The 20,075-nt window shown below is 45.3% G+C and overlaps 1 protein-coding gene across 2 annotated transcripts in view; it reads right to left on the minus strand.

The window, feature by feature from the left end:
* Nucleotides 1-229: 229 nt before the first annotated feature.
* Nucleotides 230-20,075, minus strand: part of DHDDS (dehydrodolichyl diphosphate synthase subunit) — a 38,209-nt gene continuing 18,363 nt past the window's right edge. The window contains exons 7-10 of one of the 2 annotated variants that reach the window (XM_044938090.1): nucleotides 13,204-13,318; nucleotides 10,906-11,013; nucleotides 2,452-2,691; nucleotides 230-1,768 (exon numbers count right to left, since the gene is read on the minus strand). In XM_044938090.1, the coding sequence (XP_044794025.1) occupies nucleotides 2,452-2,691; nucleotides 10,906-11,013; nucleotides 13,204-13,318 (463 nt within the window). In that variant the 3' untranslated portion in view covers nucleotides 230-1,768. Of the gene's footprint in view, nucleotides 2,692-10,905; nucleotides 11,014-13,203; nucleotides 13,319-20,075 lie in introns of both variants that reach the window. The other variant, XM_006055452.3, reaches the window with a different exon arrangement.

A 20,075-nucleotide genomic window follows, 5' to 3' on the forward strand; every position in this document is an offset into this window, starting at 1 on the left:
ATGATGGAGAGTGGCTGCCAAGGCGGCCTACTAGCATTCCCCTCCCCCTAAGCTCCACCCGCTTCGGAGACATCAAGCTCAGCTGCCCCCACCCGACGCGGCCACCAAGCCTGGGCGCTGCTAACGCAGCTGGCGAAATCCCTCCTTCCACACTGGCAGGCTGGCTTCCTTTCACTTGCGCGATGAAAAGGAGGGTGGAGGAAAGCGTCCAGGGATTAGGAAACAAGTAGAGGAACAGGTGTTGCGATGGCAAAAGGGCTCTTCCAGTGGCTCCCCCCTCCGCCCCCAAAGCTAGGGATCCTGGAAGTGGCCGAGTGCACCTGAGGGAGGTGGACAATTGCTGCAGCAAAACGCGGTCTTCAGTTGCACTCGCAAGCAAGTTTTACCTCTAAGAAAGAATTTTTAAAATTCTATTTGACACCCAAGAGAACACAACACGATAAATATCCTCAAGTTGTGTGTGTGTGTGTGTGGGGGGGGGGGGTTGGCTCACAGGTGGGAGGACATTTAAATAGGTCGCACCGAGTTTCTTGAGGCAAGGGTTGAGCTGGTTTGTACAAATCATACCGGTCGAAAGCAATCACGGTGACTTCGTATCAACTATTTGCAGCCCGGTTCAAAGCATCCGTGATCCCTCAGCTGCTTTTCACCCCTCCCGTGCCTCCCGAGGCAGCCACTAGCCCCTCCCCCAACCCCGTGTACTTCTCCCAGAATACAGGACCTCAGGCCGGAGAGATGCCTGCCCATTAATCACCTCTGCGGTACCCCTGATCACGTTAGGGAAAGTCAGACCCAGAAAGGAGACAAGGACTCAACTACCATGCTCACAGGGCAGATTCCGTTTGCTGCCTCCAGCCCCTCTTTCCCGCCTTAATTGTAGGGCTCTGCCTTTATAGCCGCATAATTCATGCCTCCCTAATTAAGGCTGTCAACAGCCTCATTGTAAAGCTGGAAAATGTACAGCACCTGCTCTCTGGGAACCCTGTGCCAGGCATTGGTAGTGGGGAGTGCCAGGTGTGTGTGGGGGACTTGCCAAAGGGTGCACTGATTGGCTTTTCCATCGCAGTGTCTGGCATTCATGCCTGATTCTGGGAGCAGTGATGATGCGCACAAGGTCTCTTGTGCCAGGTATCCAGGCACAGAAAGGGGAGACGATTGGAATACAGGGAAGTTAGGGGTTTTAAAGAATATGCTCTTAGCACTGCTTGCAAGACCCCACCTCTCCCCTAGAGGGAGGTGCTGGGGAAATAGTTTGCAGAAAGTAAAATGGGAAGACACAGCGTTTGGTTGGTATTACTCGCTGGTGCTGGCTGCTGTGGGGCACCTGAAGCACGGAATTGCTCAGACAGACAGCTCTTCAAAGGCACTAATCCTCTCAGCAGCTCTGCAGCCAGGCCTGGCAGGGAGAGGTAAGGGAAAGGACACAGCCCTTGACTTGGCCCTTATCTCCCTGCTGGGCAACCTTGGCCCTCACAAGCTGAGACTCTGCCATGCTGAGACTAAATCATCTCACAGCCTACTTAGGGGGCCAGGTCAAAAGCTGAGAAAAGCCTCAAAGGCTGTGGAGGTGGGAAGCAGAGTCCGAGATGCTGAGGGCAAGGAGGCAGTCAGTTGGGAGACGGGCTGGTTTCTGTGCTCTTGGTCCTCATGTGATCCATGGGAGGCGGCCTGTGCTAGATTAGACTCACCAGGGCCTACAGGCTCTTCTGTTACCCTGTGGCAATGGAGGGGGCCCATCTCACTGGGGAGTGGAGCCTGGCCCCATGCCCTGCAAGAGGAGGAGAAAAGCTTGTGTGGGCTGAGTCGACAATAGGTAATTGGATTGTAATCACCCGCCTGGCTTCCTCGCACCATTGGGGGCGCTGAGCCTTTCAGTGAGCAATCAGCCCAGCGTGGTGGGAGGGGGTAAGATTCAATAGCAAATCCCAGGTGGAGAGCCAAGGAGGAGGAGCAGCAGATGGGCAAATTTTCTGTCTCTGCCTCCCCTTTGCCTAAATCATGCTGGCCATCTATTAGCTCTTTACCAGCAAATCCACGGTGGGGCCACATCTTTTGTGATGGCTAAGATGGATGGGTAAAGGGCCAAGGTTTGGGGGAGACCTCTTCCCCCAAATTTTGTGTGTTGAAGGATGTGCTGGTGGAAAACCAAAGTGCACCTAGGAGTACAGGTAGAGGTGGCAAAGATGGAAGAGCTGAGGCCCTCTGCTCCTCAGACCTACTGTGATCACAGCTGGGCTCAGGGTACTTGAGACTCACCCCTATCCCTCTCCCCAGCGGCACTGTCCCAGGTAGCCCATAGATATTTGGCCAGCAGACCTAGCCTCGGGCTTCCTTGCTAAGCCAAGGAACACAATTCATCATCAGGAGGGAGGTGCCTTTCGCCAAGAAAAGAAAGGGGAGTGGGGCCCTGGAAGCCAAGGGTAGGGCAAAGTGGCAGGAGGCCAGCCTCACTCAGGTTGATGCAGTGCCCAGATGTGCCAGCCAGTCAGCCCGCTTGAGTTCCAAGGCTTGCAGGAAGCCCTGGACCCGCTCTTCCCGTCTGGCTGCGAGTTTGTGCAAGCGTGTCCGTCGGAGCTGGGGGTCCCCACTGGCCGGGAGCCCCTCTTGCAGCAGCTGCTCTGTCACCGCAGCCTGGTCCCTCTCCAGCTGCTGCCTCTTCCGCTCCTCTGCATACATGTCTCGGGCCTTCTGCTAGAGAAAAGCAGGGTTTGGGGTGGGGAAATCATCTTTAGGCTTGGGTGGAATTGGAATGGAGGAGGTGAGGGTGGGGCACAGGACTGGCCAAGTTAAGTGGAACAGTGGGGCGTTTGGATCACATTTGGAAAGATCTGGGAGTAGGTATGCAATGGGTGGTGCCCACATTGTACAGGCAGGGCGCTGCCAGTTCTGGATCCATGTTGGTCTCTTTGGGGTGGGAGCTTCTCTATTTCGCGAAATTCTTCTCAGGTGTGCACTTGGAAGGGAACCAGCAAATTTGGGTCTGACTTCTGGTTCTCCCACCACCTAGTTTTGTGGCTTTGGACAAACCCTCTCCTAACCTCATTTCTTCATCTGTAAAGTGGGGGTTGTGCCTATCTTGAAGAATGGTTTTAAGGATTAGAGATAATATATGCAAAACCCCTCCAGCATATTAGCAGGCTCTCAAACAGAAATAGCAATTTTACAAGTTATTATTGCTTATTCTCTGATGCAAGGAAGGTTCTATTCCTGCCTGGGGCATATCCATTGGGTCATTACTTTTTATTCCCCAGGCACTCTGAGGGGGTCATCTTCCCAACTTCCTAAGTTACCTTTCAGGGTTTGGGTCCAGAACTGCCTCTCATGTGAGACCAGGCTGACCTGCTCAGCAAATGACCCTCCTGTGAACATTCTGAGAAGCAGGTTCAGATTTCCTAAGCCACTTACTGCATTCTGCCTCTAGAATAGGTATTAGGACCACAGTCCACCATTTCTGTTAGAAAAGGAGCCGTTGAAGGCTCCATAGAGCCCTCGGGCTCCTGGAATCAGTTCTGACACCAGGTAAGTGATTACATTCCTTGGCAGCACTTCTCATACTGTGTCTTCAGACAAACCATGAACTCCTGGAGGAAAGAGACTGTGGCTCTTTCTTTCTGGCACTTGGGGCACCCTGTACCTGTTCAACAGGCTGACCGTATGCCCCCAGGAGGCCATGGAGGATGTTCCTGGCACGGGAGGCGAAAATCCTTTTGGAGCAGAACCAAGGCCGTGCTGTGCCTTACTGATGCTCTCTGCTCTTGCTAACAGGCTGCAGAACCTTAGCCTCAGAGTTCCTCCTGCCAGTCCTATTCCATGTTGGAGAAACTCCCATCCTGCTGCCAACTTGGCATCCTATACCTTTGGTGCCCCTCCACCACATTCTACCTCGTACTGTGGTATCTGGATACCTGTCTGTGTCCTACTCAGCCTGTGAACACCTGGACTGCTCTGTGTTCCTCCTTTAAGGAATATCTTATACATACACAAGCGCTTCATCTGTTGTCTCACTTGACCCTCACAATAGAGCTAGGGACTTTCTATCTGCTGGAGACAGACATGGAGATTCAGAGTAGGGAAGTGATTTTCTAGCATCTTCTCAACAATAAAGATTTATTGCATGAATAAGGCACAGCGGTAAAGAACCCATCTGCCAATGCAGGAGACACGGAAGATGTGGGTTCAATCCCTGGGTTGGGAAGATCTCCTGGAGGAGGAAATGGCAACCCACTCCACTATTCTTGCCTTGGAAATCCCATGGACAGAGGAGTTTGGAGGGCTATAGTCCATGGGGTCGCAAAAGATTCAGACATGACTCAGCAACTAAACACCACCACCACCACAAAGATGAGAAATGAAAAATCTAGAAAATACCCACTCCAGGCTCTTAAATGATCCAAGGCATTCAAGGGCACTCTTCTGCTATGATAACGAACTCACGTGTGGTGCTATGAAGGCTAAACAAGTTTGAGAAGTTGCTGCTTAAGTGTCTCCATCTTGCTAGAAGGGCTTCTTCCTGGCCTTGGTCAGGGAGGACCCTGGGTCCCACATGTGGGACCTTATTGGGGGTTCAGAAATGCACAGGATATAGTTACCACAATCCATGTGCTCACAAGCTGAGAACACAGAGATGTACCCAAATGCCATAGTACTGGTGGAATGTGGTAAGGGTCATTAGGAAGGTAAGGGAAAGGGCTGAGTAATTCAGAGGAAAGAAATTGTGATTGATGAAGGTCAAGGGGCAGTGGAATCTCATGGGCAGGCAGAACCAGATGAACTTTAACCAATGCTGCTGCTGCTGCGAAGTCGTTTTAGTCGTGTCCGACTCTGTGCGACCCCATAGATGGCAGCCCACCAGGCTCCCCCATCCCTGGGATTCTCCAGGCAAGAACACTGGAGTGGGTTGCCATTTCCTTCTCCAATGCATGAAAGTGAAAAGTGAAAGTGAAGTCGCTCAGTTGTGTCCAACTCTTAGTGACCCCATAGACTGCAGCCTACCAGGCTCCTCAGTCCATGGGATTGTCCAGGCAAGAGTGCTGGAGTGGGGTGCCATTGCCTTCTCCATTTAACCAATGGGGAAGAGTCAGATAAAGGTAGAGTGTATGGGGGAGGAGAATATTAGGCAGGGCAATAATGGGCAGACTGATGAAATCAGACAGGGTGATTAGGCCAGTGAGTCTGCCTGGAACATTGGGGTTTGAGAAGTTTCTGTTCAAAGAATGTCCTCACCTCACTAAGCCTATTTCTTCATCTGCAAAATGAGGATGATAACATCCATCTCATTGGGTGGTTTGAAGAAAAAGCAGATAATGAATGCCCAATCTGGTGCCTGGCTATTAACAGGTAGCTATTCTTCTGTCACCACTGCTTGTGACTAGGTAGGCAAAGTTCTAGCCAAACAGAAAGGATGAGGCCAGCCAGCCACAGAGGCAGGAGATGCGGAGCTGGTTAAAATTGCTCTGGCTTTTTCCAAATGGCAGCCCGAGACTGAGTGTTGAGCAGAAAGGTGGCAGTTGGGCAGAGTCTGGCCCCTAATTTGCCAGGAATCAGCAATTCACTGTTAGGATGACAGAGTCAGGGGAGAGCAGAAAGCCCATCAGCTCTGTACTTCTCCTGTACAGACAATGACACCAAGCTAGGGAGGGACTTGGCCTAAGTCACACAGTGAGTTAAAGTTCCCTTGGTTTCCACTAAGGTGACTTCTTGAAAGATCTATAGGACATGTGTTGTGTGCCTCTGGATAAGCTGTACTTTCTAGGGGCGGAGTGGGGAACCAGTGACCTGCATCTGGATGCCTCTGTGCAATCAGATGGTCTGGATCTACCACCCCGCCTCAAAGGTGTTCTAAGTTCTTCTCAGGTACTCAGACTCTGAAAATCTAGGCTAATGGAGGTCCTAATGGTCAACTTCTCTCTCCCTGACCATACTGTCTACTCTCCCTGTATAAGGAGCAATTGGGGGAGGGCGTTAATAATTACCATAGATACTTCTTATACAGACCTTCTGTGGTCTTGGTGTAAGGGCTTCATGGAGCTCATTTTGAGAAATGGGACTCTAAACTATCAATATAAACTTCTCCTGGGCATTAAGACTCTCTGCTCTTGTTCTCTGTTCAGCAGAATTAGGGAACCAGATGTAATGGCCCCTCCACAGTACATAAATCCTCAGGTCCACTGACCTCACTAGGGCATGGAAAGAGGATACAGGTCTTGGGCTTCAAAACATTCACCAGCTAATAAGTCCTCTCTTGAGTCCCCATCTCCCCAGGTTGGTAGCAAGTGGGATGCGTTTCGGAGGGCTGAGACAGCACCTCCTGCTGGTAACATGATATTCTGACGAGCACCCAGAGTCTCCGTGCCAAGGGAACTGTCCTGGAGATGGGATGAGCAGAGTGCTAAGTGTCTGTGGATTTTCTGGAGACAGATGAAGTCTAATGAAGAGCCCAGAGACACACATGATGAACTATACTGACCACCAGTCTCTGAAAATGAACTCTGTTCCACCACTGCACTGAGTTCTCTTGATGTATTAGTTCACTGAAGGCTGATCACAAACTTGTGAGGCAGGTATTATCATTACTTCTCTCATTTTACAGATGAGAAAAGTGATTCTCTGAAGGGTTAAGTAATTGCCTAGTCAGTCACATAGCCAGTAGGCAGCACCATGATTCAAAGTCAGGAATGTCTGAGATAACAGCTGAAGTTTTCTAACTTCTCTTGAGGAGAAGACATTGACTACCTTTAGAGTACTAGAAATAAAATGGTTGATTGAGCCAGCCTAGTATTTAACCTCTGACAGATGCATCAAAGGAAGTTTAGTGGGAACCTTTATCTTCTCCCTCTACATCATTACAGATCAGGTGGACCACACTATTACTCCTCATCTCTGAGGAAAGATCCCCGGGGACCTACCATCCATGCAGCTTGTAACTGAGAATCAGTGGCTCTGTATTGCTGCCCAACCCTTCCCCACCCTGATTTTCTCTGTCCTACTGTGTCATTGTCAAGATTGCTTCCCTTTGCTAGCCCCCATTCTCTAAGATGAAGGGTGACCACCTGGAAACTTTCACGATCCCTTCAGATACCAGGATCTAGCTTCCAACAATTTGTAGCTGAGTCCCTGCTTCCATTAGCATCCAGCACCTGCCCTCATCCCAGTGAGCTAGGTCAAGAACCCAGCTCCCTACCTTGGCTTCCTGCAGGGCATCAGGACATACTGGGCTGGGCTTAGAGACAGAGAAGCTCAAACTGAACAATAAGAATTTGGGAGATGGGGCAAGAACACAGATGTGGAGGCAGAAAACCAAAGGGGATGAGAATAAGGAACTGAACAATCCAATTTGGTGAGGATACAGAACACATACAAGGTGGATATCAGAAAGATCAGCTCTCTAGTCTGACAGCATACTGGCCAGGATGCTTAGTCTGGACTAGACTGCTAGTGCTTCTGCTGAGGTGCTAAGATTTCTAGAAACAGAGTATGAATGCTCCCGGGCAGAGGAAATCTGGCCAAAACCCCCATGGGGTCTGCTGAGAAAGAGTTCAGGACAGTCAATATCTGTTATTACTTTGGTCTCCTCACTCTAAAAATGGAGGCAATTAAGAGTAGTATATACCTTATAGAACTACATAGAATCAAGTAAAAGGATGCCTGACACGTGCTACGAACTCAATAAATGTCTGGAATTATGATTCTTCGGTACCAAATGAAACTCTTAACGGTTGTCCTTAAACATGTTCCACCCCATTCTAGAAAACAGCAGAACCATCCACCCAACTGCCCAGGCCAAAACCTAAATGTTTTGGTTCCTAGTAACATTAATATTCATGCTCATTGGTTTTCTTCTACAAGAGGCATGAAAGAATTTCAGAATTACATCATTAACATTACCACTGATAAACCTCTTAAGTAATGTTTAAGTTTGATTTCCAGTTTGTATTATTCTTAGAATATAAGAATAAAGATGTATAATCAGAGAACTATGTTCAGGTAACTGGAATTAATCCCTTTCTCTGAAGGTTGTATTATCAACTTAGTTTCATTTGTTTCTGTTTTAGTGTTTGTTTTTCCTTCATCTCAGTCCACTCAGCCCTCCCCTTCTCTGCAGCCGCCACCCCACCTCGAGGCCACATCCTCCCACCTGGACAACTCTAGGAATTTGATCTCTGACTCCTGCCCTGTGAAAATCCTGAGTGACTTATACAAAATGTAAATTAGATCCTGCCATTCCCTCTGATCAGAAGTCTTCAGATGTGTCCCCATAGCCTACAAGGCCGTGAATGATCAGAGGCCTGACTCCTACCCAGCTTCATCTCACATCCTTCTTCGTGCATGCTGGCCTCTTTGTTCTTCTAAGACCTAAACTATATAACTGTAGCATCCTTCCACTTCCTGCTCCCTCTACAGAGAATAATCCTTCTCCCTTAGATTTTTACATGTCTGGCTACTTCTCATCTTTAATATCACGGCTTATCAAGACCTTCCTTGACTGCTCCACTCAGCACCTCTTGCTTGCTTCATTCCTTTCTAGGACAACACTCTGTTTCTTCACTGCCTTATTGCATATATTTGTTTACTTATTATCTGTCTCCTCAAGTAAAAATATAATCTCCATGAAGGTAGGGATCTTGTCTGGCCAATTAACTGCTTAAATCTCTTGTGTGGAATACTAACATAGTGCCTGACTCAGACCAGGTACTCAGTAATAGACATTTATAGAATGAGACATTTACTTTGGCCACCTGATGCGAAGAGCTGAGTCATTGGAAAAGACCCTGATGCTGGGAAAGGTTGAAGGCGGGAGAAGGGGACGACAGAGGATGAGATGGTTGGATGGCATCACCGACTCAATGGACATGAGTTTGAGTAAACTCCGGGAGTTGGTGATGGACAGGGAGGCCTGGCATGCTGTGGTTCATGGGGTCACAAAGAGTCGGACACAACTGAGCGACTGAACTGTATTGAACTAACGGAATGAGTGAAACTTGAGGTAATTCCTCTGATAGCCATGTGGGAAAGTATCTGAGAAATCTGAATTACTAAAAGACTTCTGAGCTTCCTAATTAGAGACAATAATGTGAAAGTCACTCAGTTGTGTCTGATTTTTTGTGACCCCATGGACTGTAGCCTGCCAGGCTCCACTGTCCATGGAATTCTCCAGGCCAGAATACTGGAGTGGGCAGCCGTTCCCTTCTTCAGGGATCTTCCCAACCCAGGGACTGAACGCAGGTCTCCCACGTTGAAGGTAGATTCTTTACCATCTGAGCACCAGGGAAGCCCAGAGACAAGAATAGCCATACACAAAAGCTCGTACACCAAGATCCTCTGGGCTTCATGAAAGGCCAGTTTACTCTTTCTTTACAGATATAATTCTAACAAGCTTGGTTGACTGGTTTTCTTACCTGTAGCTCATTTAAAACTGGAAACAGGAAGAGAAGGGAAGAAGAAATGCTGTCAAAATTAGCCACTGACCATAAACAAGAAATCCTGAAGTCAAGTATCTGCAGACCATCTAGCTTAGAGAAAGAATCCCGTCTTTCAAGGCCATCCTGGACAATGAAGGCTTCAAGATGGGGTCACTACCATCACTATCAGCATCAGGAGAATGTGATTATTCTGATCATCATAATTATTAGCAAGTGCCTAATACACAGTAGGTGTCAATGAATTACACACAGGACATGTTTCAGAAAGTTCTCTATCAAAAAAGGATAAAGAAGTTTTAGTTCTTAAAGGGAGATTTGGTCATGTGGAAAAACTGATATTCATTCCTCACTGACAGTGGATAATTGAGACTTTGCTGTTTTTCCTTTCAATTGAACTCAACTTCCTCTTTCAGTTTCCTCATATTCTGAGACTAAATGATCAAGCACACAATCTCACTGACTTATTCCAGGAGTTCTGGACTTGGGATTCAGGGAAAGATTTCACGGGTTATGTGAACCTCCAGAAGTAGTTTACGTGCTTCAGTGATTCGTGCAATTCTATGCAAAATGCCATGTGTTAGAGTGACCTTTGCAGTTTTTCTAGGGAGATGGTCTATGGCTTTCATCAGTTTCTCCAAGGAGTCCCCGATGCCAGGGGGACTGAGAAGCCCCGACTTATATCTTTATTTCCTCCTGGCCATTAACTCTCCAGACTCAAGAAGCATCACCAGCTTTGGGCTTAAAATTCTGTGACTTTGAGACAGTTACCATATCCCTCTGTTTCCATATCTGAACAATGAGGACACCAAAGCTGCTGGATTGTTAGAAGGGTTAAATATGAAAACACCAAAGTGCCTTAGCAGACCCTCAGTAAGTTAGCTGCCACCAGCATACACATTGTCATTATGATGGAGAGTCCTCATCAGATATAGGTGAATCTCCCTCCTAATGAAACCTGTTTCAAGATCTAGTGATCAAAACTGAAAGCAGAACTTCAAGTCCTGGCAGAACACAGCTTTATACAATGGGAAGATAGTGCTATTTTGTTTTTAATCCCTCTGGAAGAGTCTTGGATGTTGCATACTTCCACTTCTACAATCTTTTGTTAGGCTAATTCCTTCAGTGAATAATGGCCATTCTCTCTGAGAAGCCTTTCCTGAGTTTCCACAGTGAAAAGATTAAAGACTTGTAACTTGAATCTCAGTTCGGTCTTTTATTGGTTCCGTGTCCTTAACTAAATAATTCTGATTTACTCATTTGCACAAGTGGGGCTAGTAATACCTAGCTCATTGGGTTCTTGGGAACATTAAATGAGACAGTGATACACACTGTTCACAGTGCCTGACACACAGTAAATACTCGGTAAGTGGCAGCTACTACTCATTAACTTGCCAGTAGCAAGTGCCTGACATATACAGTCATGGGGGTCAATCAATGCTAATATTTTCTTCCGTCCCATCCAGTCAGGCCAGCCCTGAACTCTTACCTGAAGCATGCTATGGTTCATCTGGAACTGCAGGATGGCCTCACAGAGGTTCCAAAACGTGTATTCTGGCCACAGAACAGGCTGGAACACCAGGCAGGAGTGGGAGGTCTGGGAAAGGTGGGGAAGGAAGAGAGTTTGGTTTAGTAACGTGTCACTGGAACATATCCCTGGTCAGGTTCCAAAGAAAGAGCAGGCTGATCATGTCCAGAGATGAGGTGGCCCAGGCATCCTGAGCTGCAGCTGCTGTTGCCAGCCCGGATCCACTCACTGATGGGGGAAGGGTCATCTGAGGCAGTAAGGTCACCTGCCTGTAGCAAGGCAGAACTAAAGCGAGGCGAGATCAACATTTCCACCAGGAGTTTTCTAAGAGCCAATTTTAGGACTATGAAATAACATCTGGATTATGTTATTGGCTCTTGGCCCTCAGAGGTCATCTCAGAGACACAGTGTCTGATAAGAGTTAGCAATGAATAAATGGTAGCTGCCGTTGTTATTTTTAAGTAGCAGAGTATGGCACAATGGTTAAGAGCGTGGGCTCTGGGGCCAGACTGCCTGGCTTTGAATTCTGGCTCCACCATTTACCATCTATTTGACCTGAGGCAAGTTACTTAACTTCTCTGGGTATCTAAGAGTATCTTGTATTATAAGGTACTGTAAAAATTTAATAAGATAACATATATAAAACAAAGCACAGAGCTGAGTGAACTTTTAACAATCATTACTGATTTTAGAACATTCTTGACAGTCACTGTTGAGACCTTTAGTGGAAAGGAATTCAGTGCCTAAAGGGGGATATGTTAGCTGTCAAAGAGCTCATTAAGCTAAACCAGTGTCACCTTCCCTGGAACTCCTACCAAGGTCTAAGGTCTTCTCTCTGGAACAACTTTCTTTTCCAAAGTGACATTTTTCACATACTGGAAGGCTAGGTTACAGCTGCCTGTTATCTGCTCCCAAGGTTGTAATGACTTGTTCAGTTTGTCCTTGCTAACAAACTGTAAGTTTTAAGACAGTAGGGATTATTTCTAACTTGCTGCTGCTGCTAAGTCACTTCAGTCGTGTCCGACTCTGTGCGACCCCATAAACAGCAGCCCACCAGGCTCTGCCGTCCCTGGGATTCTCCAGGCAAGAACATTGCAGTGGGTTGCCATTTCCTTCTCCAATGCATGAAAGTGAAAAGTGAAAGGGAAGTCTCTCAGTCGTGTCCGACTATTCGCGACCCCATGGACTACAGCCTACCAGGCTCCTCCATCCATGGGATTTTCCAGGCAAGAGTACTGGAGTGGGGTGCCATCACCTTCTCCAATTTCTAACTTGGTCACTGCCATATTCCCAGCACCAAGGAGGAACTCAATTTTTTTTTCCCCTCAAGAGAATAAACTATTTTCCAGACCATCATCCTTCACTTATGCCTTAGAGGACATGAGTCTCAGATTCCTGGCCATCTTCTGGTTGGCCTCTTCTGCTAAGTCCTCTAGTTTACCAGTGCAATCTCTTAAAACTCAGTGCCCAGAAGTAAATTCTTCCGACATCATCTGACCAACAGAGTGGGCCATAAAACCATAAGCTGCATGTTACACTTCTTTGGTATAGCCAAAGACTAAAAGTATCTTCAGTAGCTGAATCTTGTTAGTTTGCTTTTGAGACTATGGGCCATTAAAATTTCTGGAATTTACCATGTGAATTGTTTCCAACTCATGTCTCTCCCTCCAGCCTCTCCTTGAACAAGATTTCCTCCAGCCATGTGCTACCCAGGGGCAAAGGGAACAGATGATGGAGATTCTCAAGCAAAGACAAACTTATTTGAGTATGAGCTTTCAGATGACTACCTACACTGGGATAACTGAGCTGAGAGGCAATGGCAGGCCCCAAAGAAAGAGTCTGCATATAGTTTATATCCCTTGTGGACTGTGCTTGTGTAAATGCAGCCCTTTATTCTGAAAGAGAGAAATCAGTAAATTCAAGGCAAGGTTCCAGCCTAGAGGTGCAGGTTACATGGCAGGTTACCAAGGCAGGAGCTTGTGCTCAGGACATAAGGCAGAAGTCCAGGTCCTTGAACAGAGGCACAAGTAAAGCTTCCACTACAGCAGGACGGCTTTGATTTTTCCTCTGGGCATTCCAGGCAGCAAGAACCACACAGACTCAAAAAGCCAGGGGTGGATGAGGAAGGGATAACAAATGTTACCAGGCAAAGCCTGCAGACAGTACTCTGGATTTTAGCTCCCCCTCCAATCTGTTCTGTGGGTGCAGTCACAGTTTTCAGTTCTGACACAAACAGAATAGTGGCTGGAAATGACCTACCTGCCAGAGGAGGAAGTCACTGAGCCTCACTTCCCCAGAAGTCCGTATCAAGATGTCAGGGTGAGGAGAGTGGTTGGTATAGAGGCACTTATCGAGCAGAGACTCAGAGACATCGCTAAGGTGAGTAGGGAAGAGACAAAGATAAGCACATATCTCCTTTTGAATTACTCTCACGATGAACTTCCTTACATAAAGCTTCCCAGTTTGTAGGACACCATCACCTTCTACCTGGCATGCAGAAGGCCCTCAATAAATGCTTGATAAATTAAAGAATGATTTTAATTTTCACAACTACATAAGATATTTCTATCCTTACTTTATAGATAAGGAAACTGAAGCTCAGAGAAGATGAAAATTTCACCCAAAGTAATTTAGTTGCAGGCCTAAAATAGATGTACCCATCAGAGCATGTGTTGTCCTTCATGTAAAACATCTTTTTTTAAAAAATGCATACACCACGGACTTCCCGGGTTGTCCAGTGACTAAGACTCCGTGCTCTCAATGCAGGGGGCTCGGGTTTAATCCCTGGTCAGGGAACTAGATGCTACATGCCAAAACTAAAGATCCCACATGCCACACCTAAGACCCAGCATAGCCAAATGTTAGGTTGGAACAAAAGTAATTGCAGTTTTGGACCGTGAATTTTAAATCATTAAAACTAGGATCAAACACATTTTTATTAATCAAAATAGGAACCATTACAATCAACATATTTTGCCAATGAGAAATAAGTTTGTTTATTCCTGTAGCATAAAAATCCGTGCTTCAGGATTCGAAGCATTTTCTGCCTCCTGCTAGCTGTGGAAGCATTTTCCCTGCAAAAAGTTGTTGAGATGCTTGAACAAGTGGTTAATTGGTTGGCGAGAGGTGAGGTGAATATGGCGGATGAGGCAAAACTTTGTAGCCCAAGTCGTTCAACTTTTGAAGCATTGGTTGTGTGATATGTGGTCGGGCATGGTTATGGAGAAGAAATGGGGAAGAAATGGTCTCTTTCTGTTGACCAATGCTGGTTGCAGGAGTTACAGTCATTGGTGCATCCCATCGATTTGCTGAGCATGCTTCTCAGATGTAATGGTTTCACTGGGATTCAGAAAGCTGTAGTGGGCCAGACACCATTGAACAGTGACCAGGACCTTCCTCTGGTGCAGGTCTGCCTTTGGGAAGTACTCTGCCGCTTCCTGGTCCAATCACTGAGCTGGTTGTCGCAGGCTGTCATATAAAATCATTTTTCGTTGTATGTCACAATCCAATCGAGAAATGGCTTGTTGTGGTTGGGCAGAATTAAGAGAAGATGGCACTTCAAAACAATAATTGTTTTTTCACCTTTCTCACCTTTTCACCTTTCCAACTTGCTTCAAATGTTGAATTACCATAGAATGGTTGATGTTGGGTTCTTTAGCAACTTCTTGTGTAGTTTGAGGAGGATCAGCTTCGATGACTGTTCTTAATTGGTTGTTGTCAACTTCCAGTGGCCAGCCACTAAGCACCTCATCTTCAAGGCTCTGGCGTTTTGCACCACTATCCCACTGTGCATTTGTTAGCAGCTCCTGGGCCATGCGTTGTGGGTGGTGCCAGTTGTCTCCACTACTTTACAACCCATTTTGAACTCAAATAAAAAAACTGCTTGAATTTGCTTTTTGTCTAACATCATTTCTATAGTCTAAAATAAATATAAACAGCAATAATGTCATTAGCAAAAAACCATAAAGCTAAAAATGTGCATTAAAATGATGTATAACATAACCATATTTGAGAATATATTCCAATATCAAACAGCAAAGTTCAACAATGCAAAACTGCAATTTTTTTTTTTACTTTTGCACCAACCTAATAAATAATAAATATTTTTTAAAAAATAGAATGCATATACCCTAGGACCTTGCAATTTGATTAAATACTATGCCACTGATTTTAATACAGATAAACCTAAGTGCACTGATTTGGAAAGATGTCTAAGATATAACATTAAATGAAAAAAAGGAAGTTTCAGAAAAAAATAGTGTGGAAAACACACACAGAAACCCTCACACCTGTGAATACATATAAACATAGATACATGCAAACAAAATCTAAAAAGGCAAACACCATACTATTAACGGTGATCATTTCTGGAAGGTTGGATAAGAAGGAAAGATTATCTCTTTTTACTTTATATACTTTGGCTATGGTTTGAATTTATTATAGATAGAAATTTTAAAACCTTAAATTTAAGTCCTATGGACAGTGAAACACTGCAAAAAAATCCACATAGGATATGAAACCCAGCAAAATGATCGGCCCTCTTACATTTGATAAGAGCTACTTTTCCAAACAGACACTCAGAAAGGAGATGGAATGAAGGAAGAATGGGGACTGAGAGTAATATCTTAAGTTAAACTTTTCTGTCCTACCAAGCACCAAGACGCAGAATTTAGAATCTCCAAGTGGTAAGAGTTGCATCTCGGGAAGAGGTTAGAAGACAAAATTTCTTGGTGGGAACATTCTTCTGGGAGTGTAGTCAAAAAAAGCAGAAAGGCTTCCCTGGCGGCTCAGGGGTAAAGAATCTGCCTGCCAGTGCAGGAGACACGGGTTTGATCCCTGATCTGGGAAGATCCCACATGCCACAGAGCAACTAAGCCCATGTGCCACAACTACTGAGCCTGTGCTCTAGAGTCCCCTGTTCCACAAGAAAAGCCACCACAGTGAGAAGCCCACGCATTACAACCAGAGAGCAGCCCCCACTCTCCAAAACTAGAGAAAAGCCTATGCAGCAACAAAGAGCCAAAAACAAATAAAAATTATTAAAAAAAAAAAAAAAAAAGCAGAGCGATCTGGGCTGAGTGTTCAGAACAAGGATTTACACTTACTAGTTGTGTGTCTTTGGCTAAGTCCATCTCGCAGTCATCATTTTGCAAACCACAGCTTTATTTTCTATACCATCATTTGAGAAATAATATTCACTTATGTCTGGGCAATAGGAAGGGCTCTGGTTCAGATTTCCCTGATAATCTGAGTCTTGGCTGTGCTGGGTCTTCAGTGCTGCTCATGGGCTTTCTTTAGTTGTGGCAAGCAGGGGCCACTCTCTAGTAGTGGTGTGCAGGCGTCTCACTGCAGTGGCTTCTGGTGTTGAAGAGGATGGGCTCTAGGCCTGTGGGCATCGGTAGCTGAGGCACTTAGGCTCAGTGGTTTTGACACAGGGGCTTAGCTGCCCTGGGGCATGTGGGATCTTCCCCGACCAGGGATCAAACCTGTGTCCCCTGCATTGGCAGGTGGATTCTTAACCACTGGACCACCAGAGAAGCCCCCAAGTCTTGTCTTGACAGCATGATTTTAATTCTCTCATTAAGAATGTGAAATATGGGAACTCCCTGGTGGTCTGAAAGTGAAAGTCGCTCAGTTGTGTCCGACTCTTTGTAATCCCATGGACTATACAGTCCATGGAATTCTCCAGGCCAGAATACTGGAGTGGGTGACCTTTTCCTTCTCCAGGGGATCTTCTGAACCAGGGATCAAACCCAGGTCTCCCACACTGCAGGAGGATTCTTTACCAACTGAGCCACAGGGAAAGCCCAAGAATACTGGAGTGGGTAGTCGATCCCTTCTCCAGCAGAAATTCCCAACCCAGGAACCGAACCGGGGTCTCCTGCATTGCAAGAGGATTCTTTACCAACTGAGCTATCAGGGAAGCCCCCCTGGTGGTCTAGTGGTTAGGACTCAGTCCTTTTACTGCTGTGGGCAGGGTTCAATCCCTGGTTGGGGAACTGAGATTCTACACGCTGTGTGGTGTGGCCAAAATTTAAAAAAAAAAAAAAAAAAAAAGGCGAAATCTGTACAATCAACAATTTTTCAGCTCTCTTTGTTTTTGAAATAGGCACATTTGTACTGTTTACTTATAGGTTACTGTGAGGGTCAACTCAAGTGAAATACAGATTTGAGTTCACCTTAGGAACTATAAAATGCTACATACATAAGAAGAATAAAGATTATTTCCAGACCGAGTAGCATGCTGGGGGACTTGGGATCCCTACATAAACCCTCTGAATTTCAAATGTGTCTGCAATAAGTTTGTTCTGTCTACTGTATGCAGTGGGCAGAATTATTTTCAAAAAGAAGAGAAATCTAAGGAGGTACAGACAAAAGTGACAAAATGAAAATAGAATATCTGTGCTTTGGCCAAGAAAAAACTACCAACTATATGGTATTATCTGGCCACATGAAAAATTTTAAGAAATAATTTCCATTAAAGAAAAGTAAAATACCAATTTTTACCTATAAAATTAGAATCAGTTCAGTTCAGTCACTCAGTCATGTCCAACTCTTTGCGACCCCACAAATCGCAGCACACCAGGCCTCCCTATCCATCACCAACTCCCAGAGTTCACTCAGATTCACTCCATCGAGTCAGTGATGCCATCCAGCCATCTCATCCTCTGTCATCCCCTTGTCCTCCTGCCCCACAATCCCTCCCAGCATCAGAGTCTTTTCCAATGAGTCAACTCTTTGCATGAGGTGGCCAAAGTACTGGAGTTTCAGCTTTAGCATCATTCCTTCCAAAGAACACCCAGGGCTGATCTCCTTTAGAATGGACTGGTTGGATCTCCTTGCAGTCCAAGGGACTCTCAAGAGTCTTCTCCAACACCACAGTTCAAAAGCATCAATTCTTCGGCGCTCAGCCTTCTTCACAGTCCAACTCTCACATCCATACATGACCACAGGAAAAACCATAGCCTTGACTAGACCTTTGTTGGCAAAGTAATGTCTCTGCTTTTGAACATGCTATCTAGGTTGGTCATAACTTTTCTTCCAAGGAGTAAGCGTCTTTTAATTTCATGGCTGCAGTCACCATCTGCAGTGATTTTGGAGCCCCAAAAAATAAAGTCTGACACTGTTTCCACTGTTTCTCCATCTATTTCCCAGGAAGTGATGGGACCGTATGCCATGATCTTTGTTTTCTGAATGTTGAGCTTTAAGCCAACTTTTTCACTCTCCACTTTCACTTTCATCAAGAGGCTTTTTAGTTCCTCTTCACTTTCTGCCATAAGGGTGGTGTCATTTGCATATCTGAGGTTATTGATATTTCTCCCAGCAATCGTGATTCCAGCCTGTGCTTCTTCCAGCCCAGCGTTTCTCATGATGTACTCTGCATATAAGTTAAATAAGCAGGGTGACAATATACAGCCTTGACATACTTCTTTTCCTATATGGAACCAGTCTGTTGTTCCATGTCCAGTTCTAACTGTTACTTCCTGACCTGAATACAAATTTCTCAAGAGGCAGGTCAGGTGGTCTGATATTCCCATCTCTTTCAGAATTTTCCACAGTTGATTGTGATCCACACAGTCAAAGGCTTTGGCATAGTCAATAAAGCAGAAATAGATATTTTTCTGGAACTCTCTTGCTTTTTCAATGATCCAGCGGATGTTGGCAATTTGATCTCTGGTTCCTCTGCCTTTTCTAAAACCAGCTTGAACATCTGGAAGTTCATGGTTCACATATTGCTGAAGCCTGGCTTGGAGAATTTTGAGCATTACTTTACTAGTGTGTGAGATGAGTGCAATTGTGGGTTTGAGCATTCTTTGGCATTGCCTTTCTTTGGGATTGGACTGAAAACTCACCTTTTCCAGTCCTGTGGCCACTGCTGAGTTTTCCAAATTTGCTGGCATATTGAGTGCAGCACTTTCACAGCATCATCTTTCAGGATTTGAAATAGCTCAACTGGAATGCCATCACCTCCACTAGCTTTGTTCGTAGTGATGCTTTCTAAGGCCGACTTGACTTCACATTCCAGGATGTCTGGCTCTAGGTGAGTGATCACACCATCGTGATTATCTGGGTCGTGAAGATCTTTTTTGTATAGTTCTTCTGTGTGTTCTTGCCACCTCTTCTTAATATCTTCTGCTTCTGTTAGGTCCATACTATTTCTGTCCTTTATTGAGCCCATCTTTGCATGAAATGTTCCCCTGGTATCTCTAATTTTCTTGAAGAGATCTCTAGTCTTTCCCATTCTGTTGTTTTCCTCTATTTCTTTGCATTGATCGCCGAGGAAACCTTTCTCATCTCTTCTTGCTATTCTTTGGAACTCTGCATTCAGATGCTTATATCTTTCCTTTTCTCCTTTGCTTTTCACTTCTCTTCTTTTCACAGCTATTTGTAAGGTCTCCTCAGACAGCCATTTTGCTTTTTTGCATTTCTTTTCCATGGGGATGGTCTTGATCCCTGTCTCCTGTACAGTGTCATGAACCTCAGTCCATAGTTCATCAGGCACTCTATCTATCAGATCTAGGCCCTTAAATCTATTTCTCACTTCCACTGTATAATCATAAGAGACTTGATTTAGGTCATACCTGAATGGTCTAGTGGTTTTCCCTACTTTCTTCAATTTAAGTCTGAATTTGGTAATAAGGAGTTCATGATCTGACCCACAGTCAACTCCCGGTCTTGTTTTTGCTGACTGTATAGAGCTTCTCCATCTTTGGCTGCAAAAAATATAATCAATCTGATTTCGATGTTGACCATCTGGTGATGTCTATGTGTAGAGTCTTCTCTTGTGTTGTTGGAAGAGGGTGTTTGCTATGACCAGTGCATTTTCTTGGCAAAACTCTAGTTTACATTAAATAAAAAATCTTGGCAAAAATAAGGTGAAACAGACACATCCAGACCCAGATCCTGAGGAAACAATCCAAAATGCAGATAAGAATTAAGGCCATAGATTTCACTGTAGCCCTATTTGTAATAATGATAAATTAGAAATAGCTTATAGAACCAACAGCAAAGTGATTAAGTAAATTAAAGCAAGATATATTCTGTAGTCATTAAAAATTATGATATGAAGAATTATTAAGAAGACTTCCCTGATGGTCCAGTGGTTAAGAATCCACCTTCCAATACAGGGG

This window comes from Bubalus bubalis, chromosome 2 (assembly GCF_019923935.1).
Source record: "Bubalus bubalis isolate 160015118507 breed Murrah chromosome 2, NDDB_SH_1, whole genome shotgun sequence".
Taxonomy (NCBI): Eukaryota; Metazoa; Chordata; class Mammalia; order Artiodactyla; family Bovidae; genus Bubalus; species Bubalus bubalis.